The sequence below is a fragment of the Grampus griseus genome (genome assembly GCF_964374135.1).
Source record: "Grampus griseus genome assembly, chromosome: 6".
NCBI classification, from domain to species: Eukaryota; Metazoa; Chordata; class Mammalia; order Artiodactyla; family Delphinidae; genus Grampus; species Grampus griseus.
In genome coordinates this window covers 111845654-111872060 of record NC_139000.1, presented here as the reverse complement: position 1 = coordinate 111872060, position 26407 = coordinate 111845654, and the positions used below count along the sequence as shown (strand labels likewise).

Here is a 26407-nt window from a genome sequence, read left to right as displayed (position 1 = left end):
ATAATATCTGTGATACTCTTACTAAAAATTATGTATAACAGTCAAATACTAACAATTTTTGCAACAAGCTCTCATTACATTTTCTTCAAAATAGGAGAAGTTCACATTATATACCATTTTGAACATGATTGTTTGCTTACAAATAATTTACTGTAAAAATGTTATTTTCAAAGAAAATTTATGGGAAATGATAAAGCAACTACAAAAATCTTTACATAAAATCCAGGATAAAAATACTTTTGGGGGGTTGAAAATTTATCAACATGTATATGTGGATTATAAATATATTTCGACAATCTGATGCATTCAAGGGCACTTTAAAAGTTGTCTAGTTAAATTACTACAGATATGACATGTTCGGTGAAACCCGATCTGTAAGTCTAACACCAACAATCATTTCTTCCTGCTAAAACATAGAAATAATTTATCTGAAGATGGAGTGTTATGAAGAGTTCGATTTCTTCATAAAGATTCCTTTATAAGTTGGGCTAATCCCTGGAAGGCCTAAAAGCGAACAGAGAGAAGAATTAATAAAATTAGGATGCCGTTTAGGAAAAGTCTGTCATAACTTGAGAAATTTGAACAAAGAGTATCCATCTTAGGTTGAGATCAGACAGTGAAAAGTCAGGATTAACCTCAGTTTTATCTGGGTCAGTTGCCATCGTGTCCACTAATGTACATAGACGGAAGCACATCAGAGGCCCAGGAAATTTTTCAAATCCTTATTCCCTCAAGATCATCATTTTCTCTCAGAACTTGAATTATGTTTTTCATGTACTCTCTCACCTGCACATGCCTTCTGTATAGTTTCAGTTGTCCAGCTCTATGCATATATAAATTATGAAAAGCATATTTACTGACATGAGAAAGCAAGTCAATCAAGAACACAGCTGGAGACAACCCATCTCCAAGGATAAGTATACACTCTTCTTACACTTCCTGGACTCTTCAGTTTATGGCTCTTCTGTGGGTTCCCGACATACAGTTCTTAGGAACTTGCTTCTTGGTTTCCTGTAATCCTGGTTAAAGCTGGACTTTGTGATTAAGCAATTACTTAACTCCAATCATTCATATTATTCTATTTGACCCTTCCTCAAGAGATAGAGATGGATGGCTTCATGAATTTGTACTATGGCTCATGTTAATTCCAAGAAGGAGCGAAAGAGGTTCTCTTTGTAACTTGTTGATAATCTGCCAACACTGTTGAGCAGGTCTGAAATCTATTCGACTCCAACTTGGTCACATCATTTGTCTATAGAAGCCTGGCAACTTCTCTGAATGGTAGTTTGTGACTTTCCAACCAATATCCATTTTGCAGAAACCCAAGAAGATATCAAATAATGTTGTAATTCACAGAATGAACACAAAAAATAAATGGATATCTACTTTTACTCTAAAGAGAATATTGTACTCACCATGTCCATCTGCTCTGGAGAAGCTAAAGAGAAGGATGCTCTGAAGTAGGGGCAAGGAGCTGAACTATCAAGGTAGAAATGATATCCAGGAAGCATGAATATCTAAGAGAGTTTATGGAAAACAGGTGATGTACCATTAAAGAAAACGAAAAGAAAATATAGGTGAATCTAATCTCAGAGTGGAGGATGACTTTTAAACTTAAAAAGCAATGAAAGAAATCACAAGAGAAAAATCAATTTATATAAAATTACTGCATGTCGTACAATAAAACTAAAAGCATAGAAATCAGTGTTTACATAAATACAGGAATTCTACCTCTTCTCCATATATTATAAAGAATGCACAGAAACAGAGGAAAAACTTTAAAATGGACAAGGACAGCTTATTCAAGAAATAGAAATGGTAATAAACATGAATAAATGTTTAACATAACTAGAAAAGTAAAATAAATCCAATGAAATATCATTTTTAAAAATATTTCATTTTTTTTAAGTTAAACTATAGTTGATTTACAATGTTGTGTTAGTTTCAGGTATACAGCATAGTGATTCAGTTATACGTATGTGTATATGTATATCTATCGATCTATCCTTTTTCATATTCTTTTCCCTTATAGGTTATTATAAAATACTGAGTATAGTTCCCTGTGCTATATAGTAGGTCCTTGTTGGTTATCTATTTTATACATAATAGTGTATGTATGTTAATCCCAAACTCCTAATTTATCCCTTCCCCACTTTCCCGTTTGGTAACCATAAGTTTGCTTTCTATGTTTGTGATTCTATTTCCATTTTGTAAATAAATTCATTTGTATCATTTTTTTAGATTCCACGTAAGTGATATCATATGATATCTGTCTTTCTCTGTCTGACTTACTTAGTATGATCATCTCTAGGTTGATCCATGTTGCTGCAAATGGCATTATTTCATTCTGAGTAATTCTGGCTGAGTAATATTCCATTGTATATATGTACCACATCTTCTTTATCTGTTCCTCTGTTGATGGACATTTAAGTTGCTTCCATGTCCTGGCTATTGTAAATAGTGCTGCAAGGAACATTGGGGTGCATGTATCTCTTTGAATTATACTTTTCTCCATATATATTCCCAGGAGTGGGATAACTGGATCATATGGTAACTCTACTTTTAGGTTCCTTATGAACCTCAATACTTTTTTCCATAGTGGCTGCACTATTGTACATTCCCACCAACAGTGTAGGAGGGTCATGTTTTCTCCACACCCTCTTCATCCTTTATTATTTGTAGACAATTTGACGATGGGCATTCTGACCGGTATGAAGTGATACTTCATTGTAGTTTTGATTTGCATTTCTCTAATAATTAGTGATATTGAGCATCTTTTCATGTGCCTGTTGGCCATCTGTATGTATTCTTTGGAGAAATGTCTTTTTAGGTCTTCTGCCCAATTTTGGATTGGTTTTTTTTTTTTTTTGATATTGCGCTGTATGAGCTGTTATATATGAGCTGTATACTTTGGAAATTAATATGTATACTTTGTATACTTTGGAAATTAATCTCTTGTCAATTGCATCATTTGCAAATATTTGTTCTCATTCTGTAGGTTGCCTTTTTGTTTTTTTATCCTTTCCTTTGCTGTGCAAAAGCTTTTAAGTAGGTCCCATTTTTTTATTTTTGTTTTTATTTCCATTAATCTAGGAGACAGAATGAAAAAGATACTGCTTTGATTTATGTCAAAAATCAGTGTTCTTCCTGTTTTGCTGTAGTTTTGTATTATCCAGTCTTACATTTAGGTCTGTATGCCATTTTCAATTTATTTTTGTTTATGGTGTTAGAGAATGTTCTAATTTCATTCTTTTACATGTACCTGTCCAGTTCTCCCAGCAACACTTACTGAAGAGACTGTCTTTTCTCCACTGTATTTTCTTGCTTCCTTTGTTGTAGATTAATTTGCCATAGGTGCATGGGTTTATTTCTGGGCTTTCTCTCCTGTTCCAGTGGTCTATATTTCTGTTTTTGTTCCAGTACCATACTGTTTTGATTACTGCAGCTTTGTAGTATAGTCTGAAGTCAGGGAATGTGACTCGTCCAGTTCCACTCTTCTTTCTCAAGACTGCTTTGGCTGTTAGGGGACTTTTGTGTTTCCATACAAATTTTAAAATTATTTGTTCTAGTTCTGTGAAAAATGACCTTGGTAATTTGATAGGGATTGCACTGAACCTGTAATTGGCCTTGGATAGTAAAGTCATTTTGACAAAATTGATTCTTCCAATCCAAGAACGTGGTGTATCTTTCCATCAGTTTGTGTTGCCTTCAATTTCTTTCATCAGCATTTTTTTTTTTTGCGGTAAGCGGGCCTCTTACTATTGTGGCCTCTCCCGTTGCGGAGCAACAGGCTCCGGACGCGCAGGCTCAGCGGCCATGGCTCACAGGCCCAACCGCTCCACGGCACGTGGGATCTTCCCGGACCAGGGCACGAATCCGTGTCCCCTGCATCGGCAGGCGGACTGTCAACCACTGCGCCACCAGGGAAGCCCAATCATCAGCATTTTATAGGTTTCCAATTACAGGTCTTTTGCCTTTTTAGGTAGGTTTATTCCTAGGTATTTTATTCTTTTAGATGTGATGGTAAATGGGATTTTTTTCCCTTAATTTCTCTTTCTGCTCTTTTGTTGTTAGTGTATAGAAATGCAACAAATTTCTGTGTATTTATTTTGTATCCTGCAACTTTACCAAATTCATGGATGAGCTCTAGTAGTTTTCTGGTAGTATCTTTAGGATTTTTCTATGTATAGCATCATCTCATCTGCAAACAGTTACAGTTTTATTTCTTCTTTTCCACTTTGGATTCCTTGTATTTCTTTTTCTTCTCTGATTGCTGTGTCTAGGTCTTCCAAAACTTTGTTGAATAAAAGTGGCGAGTGGGGCATCCTTGTCTTGTTCCTCACCTTAGAAGAAATCCTTTCAGATTTTCACCATTGAGTACGATGTTAGCTGTGGGTTTTTCATATACAGCCTTTATTATGTTAAGGTGTGTTTCCTCTATACCCAGTTTCTGGAGAGTTTTTATCATAAATGAATGTTGCATTTTATCAGAAGCTTTTCTTGCCTCTATTGAAATGATCATATGGTTTTTATTCTTCAATTTGTTAATGTGGTATATCACATGGATTGATTTGTGGATATTGAAAAAAACTCAAAAAACACAAACATGTGGAGGCTAAACAATATGCTACTAAACAACCAATGGATCACTGAAGAAATTAAAGAGAAAATCAAAAATACCTAGAGATAAATGAAAATGAAAACACAAGTATCTAAAACCTGTGGGATGCAGCAAAAGCAGTTCCACGAGGGAAGTTTATATCAATACAATCATACCTCAGGAAACAACAAAAATCCCAAATAAACAACCTAACCTTACACCTAAAGCAACTAGAGAAAGAAGAACAAACCAAACCCATAGTTAGCAGAAGGAAAGAAATCATAAAGATCAGAGCAGAAATAAATTAAATAGAGACTAAGAAGACAGTAGAAAAGATCAATGAAACTAAAAGCTGGTTCTTTGAAAAGATAAACAAAATTGATAAACCTTGAGGCAGACTCATCAAGAAAAAGGGAGGGCTTCCCTGGTGGCGCAGTGGTTGAGAGTCTGCCTGCCGTTGCAGGGGACACGGGTTCGTGCTCCGGTCCAGGAAGATCCCACATGCCGCGGAGCGGCTGGGCCCGTGAGCCATGGTCTCTGAGCCTGTGCGTCTGGAGCCTGTGCTCAGCAGCGGGAGAGGCCACAACAGTGAGAGGCCCACGTACCATAAAAAAAAAAAAGAAAAAAAGGGAGATGGCCCAACTCAGTAAAATCAGAAATGAAAAGAAGAAGTTACAACCAACACCACAGAAATATAAAGGACCATAAGGGACTACTACAAGCAAGTATATACTAATAAAATGGACAACCTAGAAGAAATGGCCAAATTCTGGGAAAGGTACAACCTTCCAAACCTGAAGCAGGAAGAAAGAGAAAATATGAACAGAGAAGTTACCAGCACTGAAATTGAACCAGTGAGTTAAAAACTTCCAACAAGCAAAAGTCCAGGACCAGATGGCTTCACAGGTAAATTCTATCAAACATTTAGAGAAGAGTTAACACCTATCCTTCTGAAACTATTCCAAAAAATTGCAGAGAAAGGGACACTTCCTAACTCATTCTATGAGGCCACTATCACCCTACACCAAAATCAGACAAAGACGCCACAAGAAAAGAAAATTACAGGCCAATATAACTAATGAACATAGATGCAAAGATCCTTAACAAAATACTAGCAAACCGAATCCAATAACACATCAAAAAGATCATACACCATGATCAAGTGGGATTTATCCCAGGGATGCAAGGATTTTTCAACATCTGCAAATCAATCAGTGTTAAATACCCTTTTAGAGTTATCAAATTTGGGGGTGACCTTTCAGCCTGGAGTTGAAAGATAAGTAGGCATAGGCCAAGCAAAAAGTAGGGGAAGAGTCTGTCAGGGAGAAGATACAGAGTGTAGTGTCCCCAAGGTGCAAAGAAAATTGGTCACTCATAGAGGTGGAAACGCTTAATACATAGAGTGAAGGAATAAAAATGATAGGTAATGGTGTCAAAACGGTGGGACACCTGCTCTTCTTGGTGACTTCTGTGGCCAACAGCTCGCTGCCCCAGAGCATGTGTCTCCTGCTTCCTATGCATGAAAACACACTGTCCGCAGCCTCTTTCTAGATGCCTGTGGCTGCGTGATTGAATCCTAGCCAGGAGAGGGGAAGTTGTGGTGCTACTTCTTGGCCTGGCCCTGAACGTCTCCCTGTGTGACCCACCATGCCCTCAATGCTGCGGTCATCATGGATCCATGTGTTGAAAAACTCAGAGCAAGAAGGTGGCAGGAACCTGGGTCTCTGACTCACGGCAGGAGCAGAGGAGCCTGTAGACCACATCTTTGAAAACTGTGCGTGAGTCAGAACAGGGTTGTGACTGGGTTGTGTTAAGTCTTTGAGATTGTTGTCTAGTAAAATCATGACATTCAGAACTTTAAGAAACTGCTTGTTTTTTCATGGTGTAAATCTGGCCCCTGGTTGTTGAAGTTAGGTGAGCTGGGAATGAAATGATTTGGGGGCATTCTGGGGAGAAAATTTCAAGGCCGAAGATGAGGTTTTTTTTTTTTTCCTGATTAACAGTGAAATGAAAACTGTCATTTCTACCAATATTGGGGAACAGTTTAGGGATGTGCCAGAAGCAAGTTTCTGTGGAGAAGGAGGGAGTGGTAAGAATCTTGCAAGGTGACCAAAATCTGGGTTAAGAGAGTTGTGTTAAAGATAGAGGTTATTTAGAAAAGTTGAAGGTCCATGCAACAGGGTATATGGAATAAATAAAAGGAACTGAAAAAACTATAATAAAATATGAAGCCTGTATCCTTATCTCCTAGCTCAGGGATACAAACAAAGAGCCACTTATCAAATATTGTGAATAATAATGGCAGTGATAACAAAGCAAAGAAAATGTAATAAAATTGATTTATTGTACTAAAATGCACTTATATGAGTTAAGTCATTTAAGTATTTATTAAGCACTTTCTATGTGCTGTTATTAACATTAAAACAATTAATAAAGCATGAGTCCTGCGGTCAAGTATGATGATTACAGGGAATGAGTGACTTTCCCAGGGGAGTGGATTGGCTCTTGGGTCCAGGCAGCCAGTTCCCAGTTCTGACCCCTAGACTGTCTCTTATGCTCTAGCACAGGAGTTTGCCAACAACAACTTGATCTGTTCTTTGTACTCACTGCCTCAAGACAGAAGTGATACTAGAAACAGATCTTGGTGTTTACAAAAGAGTGACGAACATGATAAAGGAATTAATTAATGGAGAACGGTTGATTGATTTGCTAAATTGGGAAGCGACACAGAAGCATATTTAGACGTCTCAGCTTAATTAGTGCCTCTGAATGAAATCTAAGTAGACATGATTTAAGTATAAAAGGAGAAAAAAAATTAGAAATCCTTGTGGGCTAATTTTAAGTGAAAAAAACAGGATATAAACTTTTCTGTGTAATTTTAATCCTGTAAAATAATTGCACAGCCATATCAAACAAACAAACCACCCGATTAAAAAATGGGCACAAACCTGAATGTACGTTTTTCCAGAGAAGACATACAGATGGCTAAAAAGCACATGAAAAGATGCTCTACATCGTTAATCATCAGGTTAATGCCAATCATTAACCATTAATCATCAATGCAAATCAAAACCACAATGAGATATCACGTCGCACTTATTAAAATAGCAACCAGCAAATGGACAACAAATAACAAATGCTGGCGAGGATGCAGAGAAAAGGGAACACTTGTAAACTGTTGGTGGGAATGTAAATTGGTGAAGCATTATGGAACATAGGATGGAGGTTCCTCAAAAAACGAAAAATAGAACTACCATATGACCCAGCAATCCACTTGTGGGTATATGTCCAAAGAAAATGAAAACACTAAATAAAAAAGATACATGCTTGGGGCTTCCCTGGTGGCGCAGTGGTTGAGAGTCCGCCTGCCGATGCAGGGGACACGGGTTCATGCCCCGGTCCGGGAAGATCCCACATGCCGCGGAGCAGCTAGGCCCGTGAGCCACGGCCGTTGAGCCTGCGCGTCCGGAGCCTGTGCTCCGCAACGGGAGAGGCCACAACAGTGAGAGGCCGCGTACCACAAAAAAAAAAAAAGAGAGGCCGCGTACCACAAAAAAAAAAAAAAAAAAAAAGATGCACCCCAGTGTTCATTTCAGCATTATTTATAATTGCCAAGATATGGAAACAACCTAAGTGCCCATCAACAGATGAATGGATAAAGAATATGTGATATATATATATATATAGTGATGTGATACACAAAGTTATAAAATGAATGAAATAATGCCATTTGTGACAACATGGATGGACTTGGAGGGTATTATGCTTAGTGAAATAAGTCAGAGAAAGACAAATATGCACTTATATGCAGAATCTAAAAAAATAAAATGAATAAACAAAAAGAAAGAGACACATAATAGAGACAAACTGGTGCTTACCAGTGGGAAGAGGGAAGGGGGAAGGGCACGACAGAGGTAGAGGATTAAGAGGTACAAACTATTATGTATAAAATAAAGAAGATCCAATGATATATTGTACAGCACAGGGAATATAACCAATTTTTTATAATAACTTTAAGTGGAGTCTAATTGTTAAAAATATTGAATCACTATGTTGTACACCTGAAACTAATGTAATATTGTAAAGCATTATACTTTCATAAAAAAACAATTTCATAGACAAACTACTAGATATATACAAGCTGTTCAAGAAAATATTTCACAAATGGTCATAAAATCTGGGTGGTAAAATTATGGGCTATTTAAAAAATTTTCAATATGCTTTAATGAAGAATCATGTTACCATGAGTATGCTTTACTTTCCTAATCAGGAAAAAAATCCTTTTATTTTAATACTAATGGCTTATGGTTACCAGTGGGTAAGGGGAGGAGGGTTAAATTGGGAGTTTGGGATTGACATATACAACTACTATATATAAACAGATAACTAATAAGGCCCTACTGTATAGCACAGGGAACTCTACTCCATACTCTGTAATGGCCTATATGGGAAAAGAATCTAAAAAAGAATGAATATAGGTAGATGTATAACCGAATCACTTTGCTGTACACCTGAAACTAACACAACATTGTAAATCAACTATACTCCAATAAAAATTTTTTAAAAATAATAAAAAATATTACTGGCTAATACTCATCAAGCATTTACTATGTGTCAGGTATTGGTCTAAGTACTTTATCCATATTTATTGCTTTCATCATCATAGCAACCCTAAGAGGGAGAGGTTCTTATTATCTGCATTTTACCCAACGCCACATATAAGGGCAGGGCTGGAGCTGGGATTCACACCCAAGGACGTGCCTCCAGAGAGTGTGCTCTTAGCCACTAAGCTAATCAGTAGCTGAGCTGAATGACTGTATTTCCCCTGGTTTAGACCAGGAGACTAATTCCGTAACCCAAAATCTATTATGTTCTTAGTAAGGAGTTAATGTATCTGATAGGCAAACATTATGCCTTGGGTTGGTGGGCAACGATAGATATCTCTTGCCATTTTATTAAGATATTACTTTAAAGAAAAAATGTAGCTTTTCTTCCTGTTTTACCTCTTTCTTAAAGGCTTTCTCTTCAATCAGTTTTCTTACATCATGAAGGCCCTTAATTTTAACCCATAAAAACATTCCAGCAGTAGGAACTTGCCATTCTGCCAAACCTACAAACAAAAGAGAAGAAATATTTCCCGAGACCATTTCTGATGATGTCAACTATATCGCTGAAATGACAAATTGCAGTAACTATAAACTAGTGTTTCCAAAAAAGTTCCTTCAGTGATAGCATTTTTAAAAATATAGTTTTATGAGTTCTGAAAATTGATGCTCTGAGTTTTATTTTAAAAAGTAAGGTGAGGGTTTGAAAGGGAGAGAGGAGACTCGTGTGTTTACTTATGATTTTAGTGGGTCTCAGGGCAGTGCGGGAAATCCAGTGCCATGCCCACCACCCTTCCTTAGAACTGTCCCTAAGCCGAACATGGCTCTTTCAGTTTTAGGAGCGGATTCCTCACCTCTTTCTAGAGGCTTCTAGTGTTTCAATAAATCTTATCATTTATGTAATTGTTCATAAGTCTAATGAATTGAAGTTTTTATCAGAATGTAGTTAATTATGAAAGGAGTACATAAAGTTAAGACATTCTGGTCATTGGTAGGCTTTATGCTTCATTGAACATAAGGATAGAGAAACCAAGAGGAAGAATAATTATTTTGATTTTGATTATTACCTTTAAAAAAAACCTTGATGTTGATTAAAGCCTTTTTTTCAACTTCACTGTAGGAAGTGGTAGAATAGTACTCTTATCAAAAAGATAGTAATTGTGTTTTTACCAGGACTACGTAGGGAAAAAGATATGAGGGAAATAAGAAGTGAATACTTTGTATTTACTGTTATTCTTGCCAAAGGCATTTTTAGTGGTGTAATTAAAGCCATGCAATTCATTTTACTTTCTTCCTTAATAGAAAATTAAATCTAAACCATTCTGAAATCAAATTAGCAATAGAAAATATTAGATAAATGAGGTTAATGATTAAAAGGCAAATTGTCTGTAATGAGAAACCTGCCTTAGATTGTACTGTTTTGTCTTTATAGAGTCAGTAAAGGAGTATGTTGTTGATTTCACAATTCCTCTTCTATTTGGAGCAAAATTTTGAAAACCTTTTGAGTACAGGTATTATTTAACTTTTAGTAGGTTATTGCTGGTTGATTGTTAGACTAATTGGTCGTTTTTCTTCAAACCACAGTTACTTTGCAGCAGTCAGTTATAGTAGAAACGCGTAGAATCGTGCCAGGGTTTGTGCTCTTACTTCTGAGATCATTCATAGGGTAACATTTTCTTGACAAGAATACTCCTGGACCCTGTTTCCTTCCCCAGGGTTATTAACAATACTCTGTGGTGTGTATCACTTACTCATATAGGGGCTACTGTTCATCCCAGGACAGGATGTAAGTTCCACTCACCACTTAACCACTTGTTTGCAGCTGCCAATAATGCATCCCTCTGCTTCCTATAGAAATCAATAACCCTAGAAGAAGAAAACAATGAAAAGGATGTGTTTGCTACATTGATTGCAGACACTAAAAGGCCCTGGAGTCCATTCTGTAAGAATCTATTTTCTATCTTGATGAAAATGTTGAATCCTTGATGAGGAAATAGAGCGTATTTATTTGACCTGTCTGATGGTAAACATTTTTACCATTGTGGTTTTTCCATTATTTTGGAATAATTCAAAAGTGAAAATTAATAGAGCAAAGTCCATTTCTATGTAAAGTATGGAACCTAAAATACAGTACCTCTCTACATGAGCCAGGAAGCCCTCTTCTCCCCATTGGTGTAGAAGCTGTGATACCAGCAGCTAAAAGGGATGAGACAGTTATAAGGTTCATCCTCTAAAATGTGTTTTTTTGCCAAACATAACAGCAAATCACTCTTGATTATGTGCAAACGACCCTAAGGAGATGCAACAACCTGCACGAAGCCTTATAGGGTCAGCGACTTATAACAACGTTGATTAATAACAATGACAACAATAATAGTAAAAATAACAAATATTTATATGGTCCTTGCTATGTGCTGGAAGCTGCTGTACCATATGAACGTATTTAAGCTAAGTTGATCTTCGTAATACCCTTATTAGGCAGGTCATTATTTCCACTCTACTGATAAAGAGAATGAGGCACAAGGTGAAATTAACTTTCCTGCAGTCACTGCTCATCACAGAGCCTGGACTTAGGTCAGACTGTCCAGCCCCAGATCCACCCAATAACTGCCGCCCTAGATGGCCTCTCTAAATATAAAACACATACAGTCTATATATGAAGTTATACAGTATATTTAGAGATCTTTGTATCCAGAATGAAAGTCCTAAATGTTCTAAATGGATAGTGAAATTTGGTTGATAACAGATAATATAGAAAAAGCCCCCAACTTGATAAAACATGGGATATCTGCACTTCGTGGAATGTATAATGTCAAAGAAATGTCCATTCTACATAAACTACCCCTTTTGCGTTCTTAGGTAGCAGTTCTGTCCTTAAGGTCTGATTCTCAAGATTGCCTTAGGGATGGGTCCAATAATTTCTCAAAGCTTGTAAAGAAATTTATACATTCTCCAAAAATAATTTTACTCTATTTTAGTTAAAATACATTCCAGCTGGTGTCTGTAGGGAGCTTAGCACATGGGCAGTGAAGGCAGACATCGGGCCACCACACGGGTTTGAACCCTTGCTCTCAGATTCCAGGACAACGAAGCTAACAGTGCATTACTTCACCAAACCTCTTCCGCCCTGTTGAGTCCAACGCAGTTTTTATGGGATTCCTGGGCTAGATGCCAGGACACAGCTGAATAAGAAGATCTCTGACCCTGAAGGAGTTTGGTCTACACTGTGAAACAGCACCAGGTCCATTCCAATCTCTTTTGCTATTTAGAGCAAACATCTGCTGTGCGTGGTCTCCTAATGCAGTCCATGCGGATCTAGAGATGCAATCAGTGATTTCTCTCTCTGCCATGTTCACTCAGTCATATTTGCCAACATCTGTTTTATTTTATGATCTGATTCAAAAAATTCCTACCTGAGTGAAAGTGCTGGTGTGCATTGTTGAAACTTCTGTGTGTAAAACAATTCTCTCGATCAAGGGCTTTGGACCAGTTATAAACCCTATTCGCAACCTGCACAAAGAGAGAAAAGACACAATACCAACCCTGCATTAACAATTAATACCATGTTAGTGATTTCATGGGGAAGAAAGTTGTGACCTGGGGACAAATGGACCTAGACAGTTAACACAGTCTAATAAAACAACTTCTTATTTAAAATACACATTTAAATTAAATTGTACAGTTAAAATAGAATGCATATCTGACCAGGTATTTCTAAATGTGCTCTTTCGTATATGTAATCAAAAACCTGACCAGTCCCCCTACAGCTGTAAATTTAATGGCCAACTATCTTTGACCACTGGGGACAGATTGGGAGAAAAGCCTGGTATTAATAGATAAAATCAAACGGGAATACAGGTATCTTAAATGAGAACTGTTAGCTGAGGTGCAGCCTCTGTCACCTTTAGATGCAGCCTGCAGGCACAGCCAGGGCCTTACCCAGAGGACAGGACTTTGGAAAAAGAGTCAGCTCGGATGACACGCCCATCAACGTCCATGGAGAGAAAAGTCGGTGCCCGGGGCTTGAAATGGAAGAAAAATACTGTTGGTTTGGGAAGTCTGTTAGAGACCGTATCCCTACTTTGTGCAGAGACTGGGGAGGAATGGATTTGGAGAACAGTAGGACAAACATCCTTTTCCTTGTCTTCATCTCAGCCCTTTGAAATGGAGTAAGAACCAGAGATGCACGTTCTTCTATTCGTATCTGCCGATCTTCACGGCTTTTCTGCCAAACACACACACACGTCCTCGCACTTGCTCACGCTGCCACTCCCGTGAGTTTAGAGGAACCTCACACAGGACCTCCTCGTCCCAAGACTTGAGATCCAGGATGAACAGATTTCGAGGAAGGATTCAAGAAAAACTAGTTTGGAAAAGACCAAAGCGAAGAGGGCCGTCAGCATTCAGGGCTGTTTAGGAAGAGATGCTGAGCCTTAGACCAACTAGAAACACAACAAAGGTGCAAGGGAAGACGAGCAGAGTAGTCGGTCTGCAATGCTGAAACTTCCATATTTACTTCAAACGTAAATGCCAACAAGAAAGGGGGCCATGGTCGTGTTGAAGGTGCGCGGCAGGCAGACATGGTATTCAGGCAAACTAGATAAAAAGCCAAGAGTTCTGTTTCTTCTCCGTAGATATAGAGTGGGGACTGAGTGCGTGTGTTTGTTCTGTGCAGCCCTGAGAGCAAATACAGTGTTGGATTTTGCGGAGTTGGGCATTGGGAGTCTGTACCACTACTGCTGTCTCCTGGGAAACCGTGCTCGTGGACAGTGGTGTACATATATAGTGGGAAAGGATCTAAAAGCCCATGATTCTGCAGGAAAGTCCCCGACCCTAAGTGACAGGGATGGCGAGCGGGCAGCATGATGTTAGGCACGCCCCTCCTCTGCCCACCACCGCCTCATGACCGAGCGCGGCCGTCCTTCTCCTTCCGCCTGGACACGCCTCCCAAGTCCTCCGCCCGTCAGCCACCCCCGAGAGACTGAGGTTGACATCCAAGGAGACACCCACTCCGTAACCCTGGCACAATGTCTAAGGAGCCACGACCTGGATTTGGAGTCCAGACGACTCTCACCCTTGACTCACTCGACCCTCCACGTGCCTGGCACAGAGAGCCAGCCGCTATTCTAAAGGAAAGGAATTTCTGGAAAGAGCAGTAATACCAGAGATGAAAATGCTCGGCAGCCCGGCTAAACTCACATCAGCACAGTAACCTACAGCCACTTGTCTACTGATTGTGGGCTGAGTTGACACTGCACTTACCTTGTTGAACTGCATAAAATAGTAAGGATCGTCTTCTATGATGAGGAAGTCGTATTTTCTTGCGAGCTAAAAAAGGTTAAAGGAGCATATTTATTTCTTCAGAGCGCTCGAAGATGAAAATCACTTGGAATCATAGTTCTTTGTACTTGTTTCTGTGTAGCTTTATATGTGATTTTAGAACAGTGTTTATAGTGAAAATCTTAGGCATCATGTTCAGCTACCTAGAGGAGACTTTACAAAAGGAGCCTGCCTCCTATTTTAAAGGAATGTCTTTGTAACCTGAAATGACAAGAAGTAGGAAAGGGAAGGGACAGGATGAAAATACAAACATAAAATAATGAAAATCAAACTTGGGGCCAATTATTAAATAGCCTCATAGAGTTTAACATCACACCAAGAGTAACATTTCCTTCAATGAAAATATCAATTAAAGGGAAAGAAAAATCTCATAGTCAACAAGAGCGTAATAGTTTCTTGAATTTAAATTCATGGCGACCCTGGCATAGATGACTTCCTTTTATTAAAAATCATCTTCCTTGAGAGCAAGGGGTAATGAGAAGGAACTTGCAGAGCACTCTTCTAAAGGGTCAGAACAAAACAAGAACACAGCCACATAGCACATTCTTTGAAAATACCTCATAGATTTCCTTTTTGCGGTTAGTTGTTAATGAGTTCCCAGCAGGGTTGTTGCCATTTGGGACAGTATAAAGAAATTTTGGGGTGTTTTTCTCGGTGTTCTTTGAATCTTCTGGTTTCCATTTGGAGAGTATTTCTCTGAGGGAGTCTGGAATAATCCCGTGCTCATCACTGGAAACATTAATCATGTTGCAGCCCAGGGGTTGCAGCTGTCCAGTACAAAGAGAAAAGAAAGCCAGAGACTCAGACTTGATACAAAATATCAGCGTCACTGGTTCTTACACTAAGGAGAATGTTACCATTTATACCCTTAAACACAAAGCTGTTACCATTTATACCCTTAAACACAAACCTGCACTCAGCTCTACGCCCACAGTGCGTTATCTTTATAATTATGGTTAGAACTGGTTCATAAAATAGGTGTTTATTAAGGAATGTTTTTTGACAAAGTAAATTAATCTTATAGAGCATCTATGGTTCTAATACATAAAATAGTTATAAGCAGAGGTGATATTCAAAATATTGGACAGGTGGTGTAGCATGGGCACATCAGATACAGAGCAGGCTGGAATGGGGTCCTGGAGGCCCCCTACCATGTCGGCATTGGCTCTGTACTATGGGGTGTTCAGGTTGGTCTTAGGAGAGGGACCAGGGGAGCCAGGGTGGTGCTGGGGCACCAAGGAGCGTCAGGGCAGTGGCTCACCAAGGCAGGGGGATAGTATACTGTACCGATTGCAAAGGCTGAAGTCACAGATAGTGGCCTTGTTTATAGACATTGTTTTATGAAAGGTTTGTGTTTTTATGTTTTATGTCTGTGGACAAACATAAAGAAAAAAATCGGAACTTAATAAGTAACAAGCAAAGGAAATCATCAACGAATGGAAAGACAACCTACAGAATGGAGAAGCTATTTGCAAACAATGGAACCGACAAGGGATTCATTTCCAAAATATACAGACAGCTCATACAGCTCAATATCAAAAAAAAACCAAACAACCCAGTCCAGAATTGGGCAGAAGATCTAAATAGACATTTCTCCAAAGAAGACATGCGATGGCCAACAGGCACATGAAAAGATGCTGAATGTTACTAATTATTAGAGAAATGCAAATGAAAACTGCAATGATGTACCACCTCACACCGGTCAGAATGGCCATCATCAAAAAGTCTACAAATAATAAATGCTGGAGAGGGTGTGGAGGAAAGGGAACCCTCCTACACTGTTGGTGGGAATGTAAACTGGTGCAGCCACTATGGAGAACAGTATGGAGGTTCACCTTATGATCCAGCAGTCCCCTTCCTGGAGAAAACCATACTTCTAAAAGACACGTGCACCCCAATGTTCATTGCAGCAGCATTTACAATAGCCAAGACATGGAAGCAACCTAAGTGTCCATTGACAGATGAATGGATAAAGATGTGGTATGTATATGTATGTATGTATATACATATATATATATATATATACACACACACACATATATATACACAACGGAATATTAGCCACAAAAAGATTGAAATAATGCCATTTTCTGCAACATGGATGGATCTAGAGATTATCATAGTAAGTGAAGTAAGTCAGATGGAGAAACACAAATATCATACAATATTGCCTATATATGGAATCTAATAAAATGATACAAATGAACCTATTTACAAAACAAATAGACACACACAGACATAGAAAACAAACTTCTGGCTACAAAGGGAAAGAGGAGTGGAGGGATAAATTAGGCGTTAGGGATTAACATATACACAGTACTATATATAAAATAGGTAACCAACAAGAACCTATTGTATAGCACAGGGAACTATACTCAGTATCTTGTAATAACCTATAATGGAAAAGAATCTGAAAGTTATACATGTATATGTATAACTGAATCACTTTGGTGTACATCTGAAATGAACACAACATTGTAAATCAAGTACAATATATTTCAATAAAAATTAAAAAAAAATAGCAGTAACTGAGTGAAGTTCTCAGAAAAAATATTTTCAAAGGATAAGCAAACACTTCTCTTAGCAGTCAAATGTAGAATTATGCACTGAGAATAATCCAGACCCCACTTATGGTAAATTTAAAAGGTCTTAGACTTAGAAATCACATAAACATGCAATAAAAGAAGTCAATATTGGACCATGAGATAAACACACATGAACGGTCGGCATATTCCCTCACAGCCTGGCATTGGTCTCTGTTTGGGTGTGTGAAAACGTGTGTGTATGTGTGCTGTTTACATAGACAAAATGCCTATTTATAGGCATTGTGTAATCTTATGACTTAGGAGTTTAGGAAAATAATTAACAATTAGTATCCAGTCACTAAGAAAAGGTAATTATTTTAGTTTTTTAAATTACGGCAAAATAACAAAAATTTGCCATTTTAAAGTGTGAGACTCAATGGCATTAATTACATTCACAATGTGTGCATCCATGTCACTATTAATTTCCAAAATCTTTTCATCACTCCAAACAGACCCCCTGTACCATTAAGCAGTAACTCCCCACTTCCCCCTCCCTCAGCCCCTGGTAACCACTAAGCAACTTTCCGTCTTTATGAGTTTGCCTATTTCAGATATTTTGTACAAGTGGAATCATACAATACGTGTCCTTCTGTGTCTGGCTTCTTTCACTTGGCATAGTGCTTTCAAGGTTTATCCATGTTGTAGCAGGTGTCAGAACTTCCTTCTTCTGGCTGAATAATATTCCATTGTGTGAATGGACCACATTTTATTCATGCATTGTACACTTTGGGCTGCTCCATGTTTTGGCTATTGTGAATAATGCTGCTATGAACGTTTATGTTTCTGTTTGAGTCCCAGTTTTCAAATCTTTTTGGGTACATACTAGGAGTGGAATTTGTGTGTCCACAGTAATTCTATGTTTAATTTTTTGAGGCACTGATAAACTGTTTTCCACAGGGGCTGCACCATTTTACATTTCCACCAGCAATGTACTGCGGTTCCAATTTCTCTACATATTCACCATTACTTGCTATATTCCATTAAAAAAATAATAGTAATCCTAGTAGGTGTGAAGTAGTATCTCACTATGGTTTGACTTTCATTTCTCTAATGACTAGTGATGTTGAGCATGTTTTCATATACTTACTGGCCATTTATATATCTTTTTTGCAGAAATGTCTATTCAAGTCCTTTGTCTATTTTTATTATTATTATTATTTTTTGCGGTACGCGGGCCTCTCACTGTTGTGGCCTCTCCCGTTGTGGAGCACAGGCTCCGGACGCGCAGGCTCACGGGCGGCCATGGCTCACGGGCCCAGCCGCTCCGCGGCATGTGGGATCTTCCCGGACCGGGGCACAAACCCGCGTCCCCTGCATCGGCAGGCGGACTCTCAACCACTGCACCACCAGGGAAGCCCCCCTTGTCTATTTTTAAATTAATTTCTTTGTATTTTAATTGTAGGAAGTCTTTATATACTCTGGATATTGAACTCTTACCATATATATATGATTTGCATGTATTTTCTCCCACTCTGTAGGCTGTTTTTTCACTTTCTTCATAATGTCCTTTGACGCTCAAAAGAGTTTAATTTTTGATGAAGTCCAGTTTATCTATATTTTTGTTGTTGCTTGTATTTTTGTTGTTATATCTAAGAATAGTGCCAAATCCAAGGTCAAGAAGATTTGAAGATTTATATGGTCCAATTTCTTTCTTTTGCACGTGGAAATACAGTTATCCCAGCGAAATTTGTTGAAGAGACCTTTTTTTTTTTTCCTGTTGAATGGTTTTGGTACCCTTGTCAAAATCAGTTGGTCACAGCTGTATGGTTTATTTCTGAACGCTCAATTCTATCCCATTGGGATATGTATCTATCCTTAATGCCAGTACCAGCCGGTTTTGATTACTGCAGATTAAGGCAGTTGGTTTTGAAATTGGGAACTGAGAATCTTCTAACTTTGCAGTTTTTCAAGATTGGTTTGCGTATTTGGACCCTTTCCAATCCCAAATGAATTTGAGGATTGGCTTTTATATTTCTGTAAAAAAGGCTATTGGAATTTTGGTAGGGATTGCATGGAATCTGTAAATTGCTGTGGTAGTATTGACACCTGAAGTATTAAGTCTTCCAACCCAGGAGAAGGTGATGCCTTTCGGTTTATTGGCATCTCCTTTAATTTCTTCCAGCAATGTTTTTTAGTTTTTAATGAGGAAGTCTTTCACCCATTTTGTTAGATTTATTCCCAGATATTTTATTCTATTGGATGCTATTACAAATGGAATTTTCTTAATTTCCTTTTCAGATTGTTCATTAGAAAAGCAATGTTTATAATATGTTTTTACCCCTACTTGGGAGTGTTGAGGGAATATGGCTTTCATCAAGACTAGCTAATTGCTTTCTATATATATTCATTTTTCACAAAGATAATGTTAAATTAAAAAAAAAGATAATCCATGAAGTTAGATTCAGTAGAGCATAGCGGTCATCTCATTAAATCCCCTACTCTAAGCTAAAATTACTTTGCTAGCATTTATGTCAGGTGGCCATTGAGAGTTACTGTGAGCCCCTGCAGTGATGGCCAGTGCTTTACTCCTCAGAGAACTGGTAAGGCTGATGGTTAGACAGTCGTTACATTGAGTTGAAACTGTTTCCCTATAGTTTCCACCCTTTGGTTCAAGTTCTATGAACCTGAGGACATGCACAGACAAACCTAACTCCTCTGTCACATGGCTAGCTTTAATGTACTTGAGGACAATTCTCATGCCCCTGTGGAGTCTTGTCTCTCTGCGGAAAAGAGCATAGTTCCTAAAACAATTCAACCTATGGTATTATTTCCATTTCTTTGTTCACTCTGGTCGCTTTTCTCCGACTGTGCTCCAGCCTGTATTCACATCGACCCAAAAGTATTGTGCCCCCGACAGTGGTGTGTTCTGACCAGGGCATAGCAGAGCAGGCATGTGGTCATATAGATGGTAGTGAAAAAATGTCTTTGTAAATTAAGTCACATTTCAGGTGGAATATTAACAAATCTGGACATGATTTTGCACAACCCAATTTTAGCACCTCTACATTTAGACTTTGTAAGGAGAAATGTATAAAGCAGAGGGTACATTTCACATATTTTGCATATATTAATGATTCTCCTGTTTAAGAAGAAAGATGCTATTTTATGTTTCAGTGGGCAGAGAATTCTCAAGGTGCAGTGGTTTCTTATTTGTTAGAAGAAAAGAGAGTTGCCTTTTGTAGACATGTGTACTCACAGCATGAATTGTTCCTGAATAAATAGGTTCATTTACGAGGATATTATCTCCAGGATTAACGATCATCTCAAATACCTAACAAAAGAAGCATAGGTTTGCTTCATTAGTCTGGTTTCCAGTCTTAGAAAACACCCCCCCCCCCTTTTTTTTTTTTTTTAGTTTGGGCTCACTAGGATTCTAGAGGAGTTGGCAAGTTTTCTGTAACTTGCCAGATGGGATGTGAGCCCTGGTGTCTCCATTGCATCTACTCATCTCTGCCTCTATGGTGAGAAAGCTGTAGACAATACGTCAGCCGACGGTGTGGCTGAGTTCCAATAAAACTCTATTTACAGAATCAGACAGAGGCTGGCTTGGCTCTCAAGCCACAGTTTGCAAACCTCCGTTCTAGGTTGGAAAAAAAAAAACATAACTGCTTTGGCTCCTAAAATTTATTTATTCCTTTTCTGAAAAATTTTAAAATATTTGCTATAAGCCAGGCCTGTGTAAAGGATGGAGATAAATGATGAGCCTAAAGGCATGGTTTTTACCCTCACGGAGATACTAGTCCACCATTCTGATTAATCTTATACGAGTCACAGAATCATTCTTTCCTGCCCTGTGATGTTTCACAATCCCCAGGTCAAGCCTCTCCTCCCTATTATTTTAACAACCTAGAGCTCTTGATAAACAGCATGGCCATTATACATTGGGACAGAAGATTGGACTTTTGTTTCCTGATTTGGTCTAGGATATTCCATTTACTTCTCCTTATGAGCTTTTTGCATTTTATGACAGTGTCATCCTCTGACAAGTTTCTAATTGATTCAGGATTTACAGGACCTCCTAGGACCAAACAAATCACTGGGTGGCTTGTGTATTATTATCCATGGATCAGATGAAAACCTCATCACATACATTGGGACATGAGAAAGTCATATATCCTAAATGAGGAGGGAGGGCTGTTTATTATCTGAGACACGGACACCTAAAATAATATCCATCCTGGAGAACAAAGTGAGAGAAATAGTAAACTGGATTCCCAGGAGGCCTCTGGAACAAGCATGGCTATAAGCCAGTGAGTTACTGATGCATTTGGCCATCTATGCTCTCTTCCTCTTTGATATGACTGATGTTGCAACAGACAAAGAAGAAACTTTCTTGTGCATCTTTCTGGAAAAAAAAATGCACATAATGTCCCTTCCTAAGAAAAGAATTTCACTGAAAAGAACTTTTTTGTCCTACTAGTATGGAGCATCACAAATGTTTCTCTTCAAGAAAAAAAATCAAACTGCAGCTAATCCTTTTATTTTTCCTAATTCAGTCCAAGAAGGGGGAGGAAAATTATAAAGTCTTACTTTAATACCTTATTCTGTAAAAATAATTTAATTGAAATTCATTAAAACTAACCGGATTATAACATTCACATTTACGTAAGAAAGAAGAGCAAGAAAGCTACTCTGGTTTGAGATAAGCAAGAGTCATACTTTCATCTAGATGTGAGGACTGAATGTAGAGCTTCCTTATCCAGGACTAATTATTCATGAAAAAGAAAAGAAACAAATAGATGAAACTGAGAACCATATATGCAGTCTCTTTATCTGGAGACCCCCCAGTGGTGGTTACCTCTGTGGAGTTCCTGGAACCCAGGAGAGAGGCAGAGAGAGAGAGAGAGAGGGAAAGAGAGAGAGAAAGTAACCCAGAGGAGAAGTCAGCCACAGACACAGACATATACGTAGACGTGGAGAAGCACAGCCAAGAGGGAGTCAGGGTACAAGGGGCAGCCGGCACAGACGACACCAGCAGACACACAAAGGAATGACGTTTCATCTCAGGAGTATCAGGATACACCCTCAAAGGATTTAAAAGTCATACACTGAAATGTTATAGCCACAAGCAAAACTGAAATTTAGCCTGAATCTCTGAGTCAGATGAAAGTAAGCAGCGCTCACTAAGCTGCAGGTAGGGGTTGAGTTCTCCCTGAACGGGAATCTTGTCCTAATGACTCAGAGCTCCGGGTCAATGATGATGGGATCTCTGTTTAAGAGAAATCAGGTTGCAAATGAAGCAAATGACAAAGGATTAATCTCCAAAATATACAAGCAGCTCAATATCAAAAAAACAAACAATCCAAAAATGGGCAGAAGACCTAAATAGACATGTTTCCAAAGAACACATACAGATGGCCAAGAAGCACATGAAGAGATGCTCAACGTCACTAATCATTAGAGAAATGCAAATCAAAACCACAATGAGTTATCACCTCACACCATTCAGAATGGCCATCATCAAAAAATCTAGAAACAGTAAACGTCAGAGAGGGTGTGGAGAAAAGGGAACCCTCTTGCCATCATCAAAAAATCTAGAAACAGTAAACGTCAGAGAGGGTGTGGAGAAAAGGGAACCCTCTTGCACTGTTGGTGGGAATGTAAATTGATACAGTCACTATGGAGAACAGTATGGAGGTTCCTTAAAAAACTAAAAATAGAACTACCATACGACCCAGCAATCCCACTACTGGGAATATATCCTGAGAAAACTGTAATTCAAAAAGGAACATGTACCACAATGTTCACTGCAGCACTGTTTACAATAGCCAGAATATGGAAGCAACCTAAATGTCCATCGACAAAGGAATGGATGAAGAAGATGTGGCACATATATACAATGGAATATTACTCAGCCATAAAGAGGAACAAAATTGAGTTATTTGTAGTGAGGTGGGTGGACCTAGAGTCTGTCATATAGAGTGAAGTAAGTCAGAAAGAGAAAAATAAATACCGTATGCTAATGCATGTATATGGAATCTAAAAAAACCGGTACTGATGAACCTAGTGGCAGGGTAGGAATAAAGATGCAGATGTAGAGAACAGACTTGAAGACCCAGAGTGGGGAAGGGGAAGCTGGGATGAGGTGAGAAAGTGTTATGGACATATACACACTACCAAATGTAAAATAAATAGCTAGTAGGAAGCTGCTGCATAGCACAGGGAGATCAGCTCGGTGCTTTGTGACCACCTAGAGGTGTGGGATAGGGAGGGTGGGAGGGAGGCTTAAGAGGGAGGGGATATGGGGATATATGTATACATATGGCTGCTTGACTGTTGTACAGCAGAAAGTAACAAAACATTGTAAAGCAATTATACTCCAATAAAGATGTGAAAAAAAGAAAGAGAGAAACCAGGGTGGTGAATGTCTTTACGTTCCATTTATGATTCTAGGTGAAGACAAGGAAGACTTTGTAGGCCACAGAACATGATGCTCTGTGGCTAAGGGAGAGATGGCTGTATGGGTGAACGTAGTATTGGATGCTTCCCGCGGGTGCCTTTCCTTCCAGTCTTACCTTACAGAGACCTTCTTGGCTGCCACAGGTGACACACATGTCCATTTGTCCTTGGCTGGGTGGATAATGGATGGTGGGAGGATTATGCAATTTTACTTGTAACTGTTTTAGCCAGGATAACAGCTCTGGGAGTCTAAAGCATAAAATGCATTTAGAAATTGACAGTAGTGAAAGTCATGATAATAGTAGACAGGAACTAAATGGTGGCTTTATAGCAGGCACTTTAAAGGTCCTCAAATGCTTTTTGCCAATATTAATATCTTTACTTAAAAGACAAGGCAACAGACTTAGAGATTAAGAAATCCACATAAGTTAATCAGTTGGTGATTAAAAGAGCTGAGATTTGAATCTACAGCTTTCTCATTCCAAAGCCTGTACTTCTTCTTTTACATTAGAGCTCTCACTGCGTAATTCAGTTTTTGTTTCCCTTAGGGAGATTTCTGTAGGATACCTAGAAGTGCAGGTTCAGTAAGTTCTTTGCATCATGGAAAGAAAAGCCTAGGTATACATTATATACAATACAATTTTTATGCACCCAACATGCATTATTCTTCAATCACAGAGCAAACAGGCTTTAATAAAGTATAATTCATAGACACTCTGCAAGTTACCCTTTATCACTGGAAGACCAGCTAAGGAAAGCCTTAGAATACGTGTTCCAGTTTGCCTTTATGAAATTAAATACATCTGAACTGAGGTCAACATGCTTACATAGCTGCCTGTTTAGAAAGGGAACATAATCATTAAAAAATTTCCCCAGGGGCTTCCCTGGTGGCGCAGTGGTTGAGAGTCCGCCTGCCGATGCAGGGGACACGGGTTCGTGCCCCGGTCCGGGAAGATCCCACGTGCCGCGGAGCGGCTGGGCCTGTGAGCCACGGCTGCTGAGCCTGAGCGTCCGGAGCCTGTGCTCCGCGGCGGGAGAGGTCACAGCAGTGAGAGGCCCGCGTACCACCAAAAAAAAAAAAAAAAAAAAAAAAATTTCCCCAGGACCTAAACTGGCTGCTTGCTGGGTCATCCTTTTCCTCCTTTCTCCTACCCTGCTGCTTCACCAAGCTATATTCTCTTTCTTTTCCCAGTCTCAGATCAAATGGAACCACCTTCCTAAAACCTCTCCCTCCCCTAGTCGTATAAGGTTGAGAACAGTCCCTGGCCTCTTAGGCATTCAGTATCATTGCTGCAATTATTTTTTCTTCTAAAACTCTTCCCCAAACCTTCCTCACTGCTGAATACCCAGTTTAAAAACGCACACGTCACTCTATCAGCGGGCTGTAGAATATTGCTCATGAAAATGAACCAACAAGGTTACATTATCTACTGATCAGTACCCAGCACTCTGAGAATACTGCAGTGCTCTCTTCATCATCTCTTCATCAAATTGGATGGTCTCTCCATTGTCTATGGTGATAACCGCAGACTTGAAAGGGAACGTGTTAGGGTTTGGTGCTCCAGTCGCCAGGGAGAGGACAGATTTCGATGACTTGCCCAATATCTCAGCTACAACAAATAAGGAGAAGAAACACTTTCAGTGAAGACCTTCCTAAACAGAGATGGTTCAGCATGCTGCATTAAAGTCAGTAAAACTTTAAAGTGTAACGATTTCTAGTGATAGAATGCTAGTCCGAAAGAAACACAGAAGATGCCTTTTTTGTGGGCCGACCTCACCGGTGGAGGAACTAAGGAATAGACACGTGCATCTAAGAAGGCGGAGTGATCAGGCAGACAAGCCAAGGGTCACAGTAGGAGAAGACGGGCTTCCACTCGGCCCGTCCGTGCCCGGCTCCGCGCGCACCCCTCTCTCTCCGGCGAACCCGCCCTCCCCACTCCGCACGCGCCCGCACGCTGAGCCGAACCCCGAATCTTGTGCCCGGAAGAGCCCTCTGGAGCCTAAGCAGGACGTGTCCACGGCGGCCTGCCCTCTCTCTACTGCTGATGGCCCACACTCGTGCCCGTTCCAGCGCGCCTTCTGTGCCAGGTCTGCGCAGAGCTGGGCTCAGGCCGCCCGGAGCAGCTCTGCGGGGACCGCCCCCTCCAGTGGGAGAGCAGGGCCCGGACTCACCCATGACTCGAAGGGCGGAAGGCTTTCTGGCCGCGCTCGCAGCCGTGATGAACCGTGTGTAATTCATTCTCGGATTCCAAGCGGCAAGCCCCGCCTTATGTGGTTGAAGCCTGGGAAAACCAAGGATCCGCGTCAATCCTGCCCCCTAATCCCTGCCCTGGAAAGGCCACCTCTGCTGTCCCCCGCGTGTGGTCTGGCGCGCGGAGCCAGGAGAGGCCGCCGAAGGCCCGGCTGGTGGCCGCGCGAGAGCCTGGGTAGGATCCGGCCTGGCGCGTAGCAGGACTGGCAAAGTCCACTGGCAAGTTAGCTTGCGTGCCCCTCCCGCCCCACTCTCTTTGGTACCTCCCCGTGCCGAGCCCCTCCATCCCAGCCCCGCCCGCCCCGCCCCTCGATTCCGGCCACGCCCCTGACACGCCCCTCCATCCCGCCCCCGCCCTCGTGTGCCTTTAGCCCGTCCAGCTCGTGACCGCCTGTCCTGCTGGGGACCTAACCACGCGCCTGCAGCCTGCTCTCTTTGTTGGCGCAGGCAGTGCGGGAGGCCACATTTAATGATTTACCACTGGGTGTTTTGCATAACGTACTTAATCTTTCTGGGCATCAGTTTGCTCACAGGGCTGTGGGCAGGATGAAATCAGGGAATCTCAGACACTCCTCAGCACAGTGACTTGATCTTACAAAAGCCTTCAGTAACTGTTAGCTATTATTAT

At 39.9% G+C, this 26407-nt stretch overlaps 1 protein-coding gene across 3 annotated transcripts; it reads right to left on the bottom strand.

Annotated features, from left to right (window-relative positions):
* On the bottom strand, positions 1-25968 carry LOC309824394 (kynurenine/alpha-aminoadipate aminotransferase, mitochondrial-like). 3 transcript variants are annotated; one of them, XM_082657269.1, is made up of 13 exons: positions 25701-25968; positions 24970-25138; positions 23645-23777; positions 20326-20400; positions 15102-15311; positions 14467-14532; positions 13144-13226; positions 12618-12714; positions 11339-11400; positions 11006-11070; positions 9604-9710; positions 1416-1517; positions 1-504 (listed from the first exon to the last, which is right to left on the bottom strand). In XM_082657269.1, the coding sequence occupies exons 1-13, from the start codon at positions 25765-25767 to the stop codon at positions 463-465; spliced, it is 1278 nt and encodes a 425-aa protein (XP_082513395.1). In that variant the 5' UTR covers positions 25768-25968; the 3' UTR covers positions 1-462. The 3 variants fall into 3 exon arrangements, with proteins under 3 accessions (XP_082513395.1, XP_082513397.1, XP_082513396.1); XM_082657271.1 differs by lacking the exon at positions 25701-25968 and adding an exon at positions 25495-25597; XM_082657270.1 differs by lacking the exon at positions 20326-20400.
* Between the last annotated feature and the right edge of the window lie 439 nt (positions 25969-26407).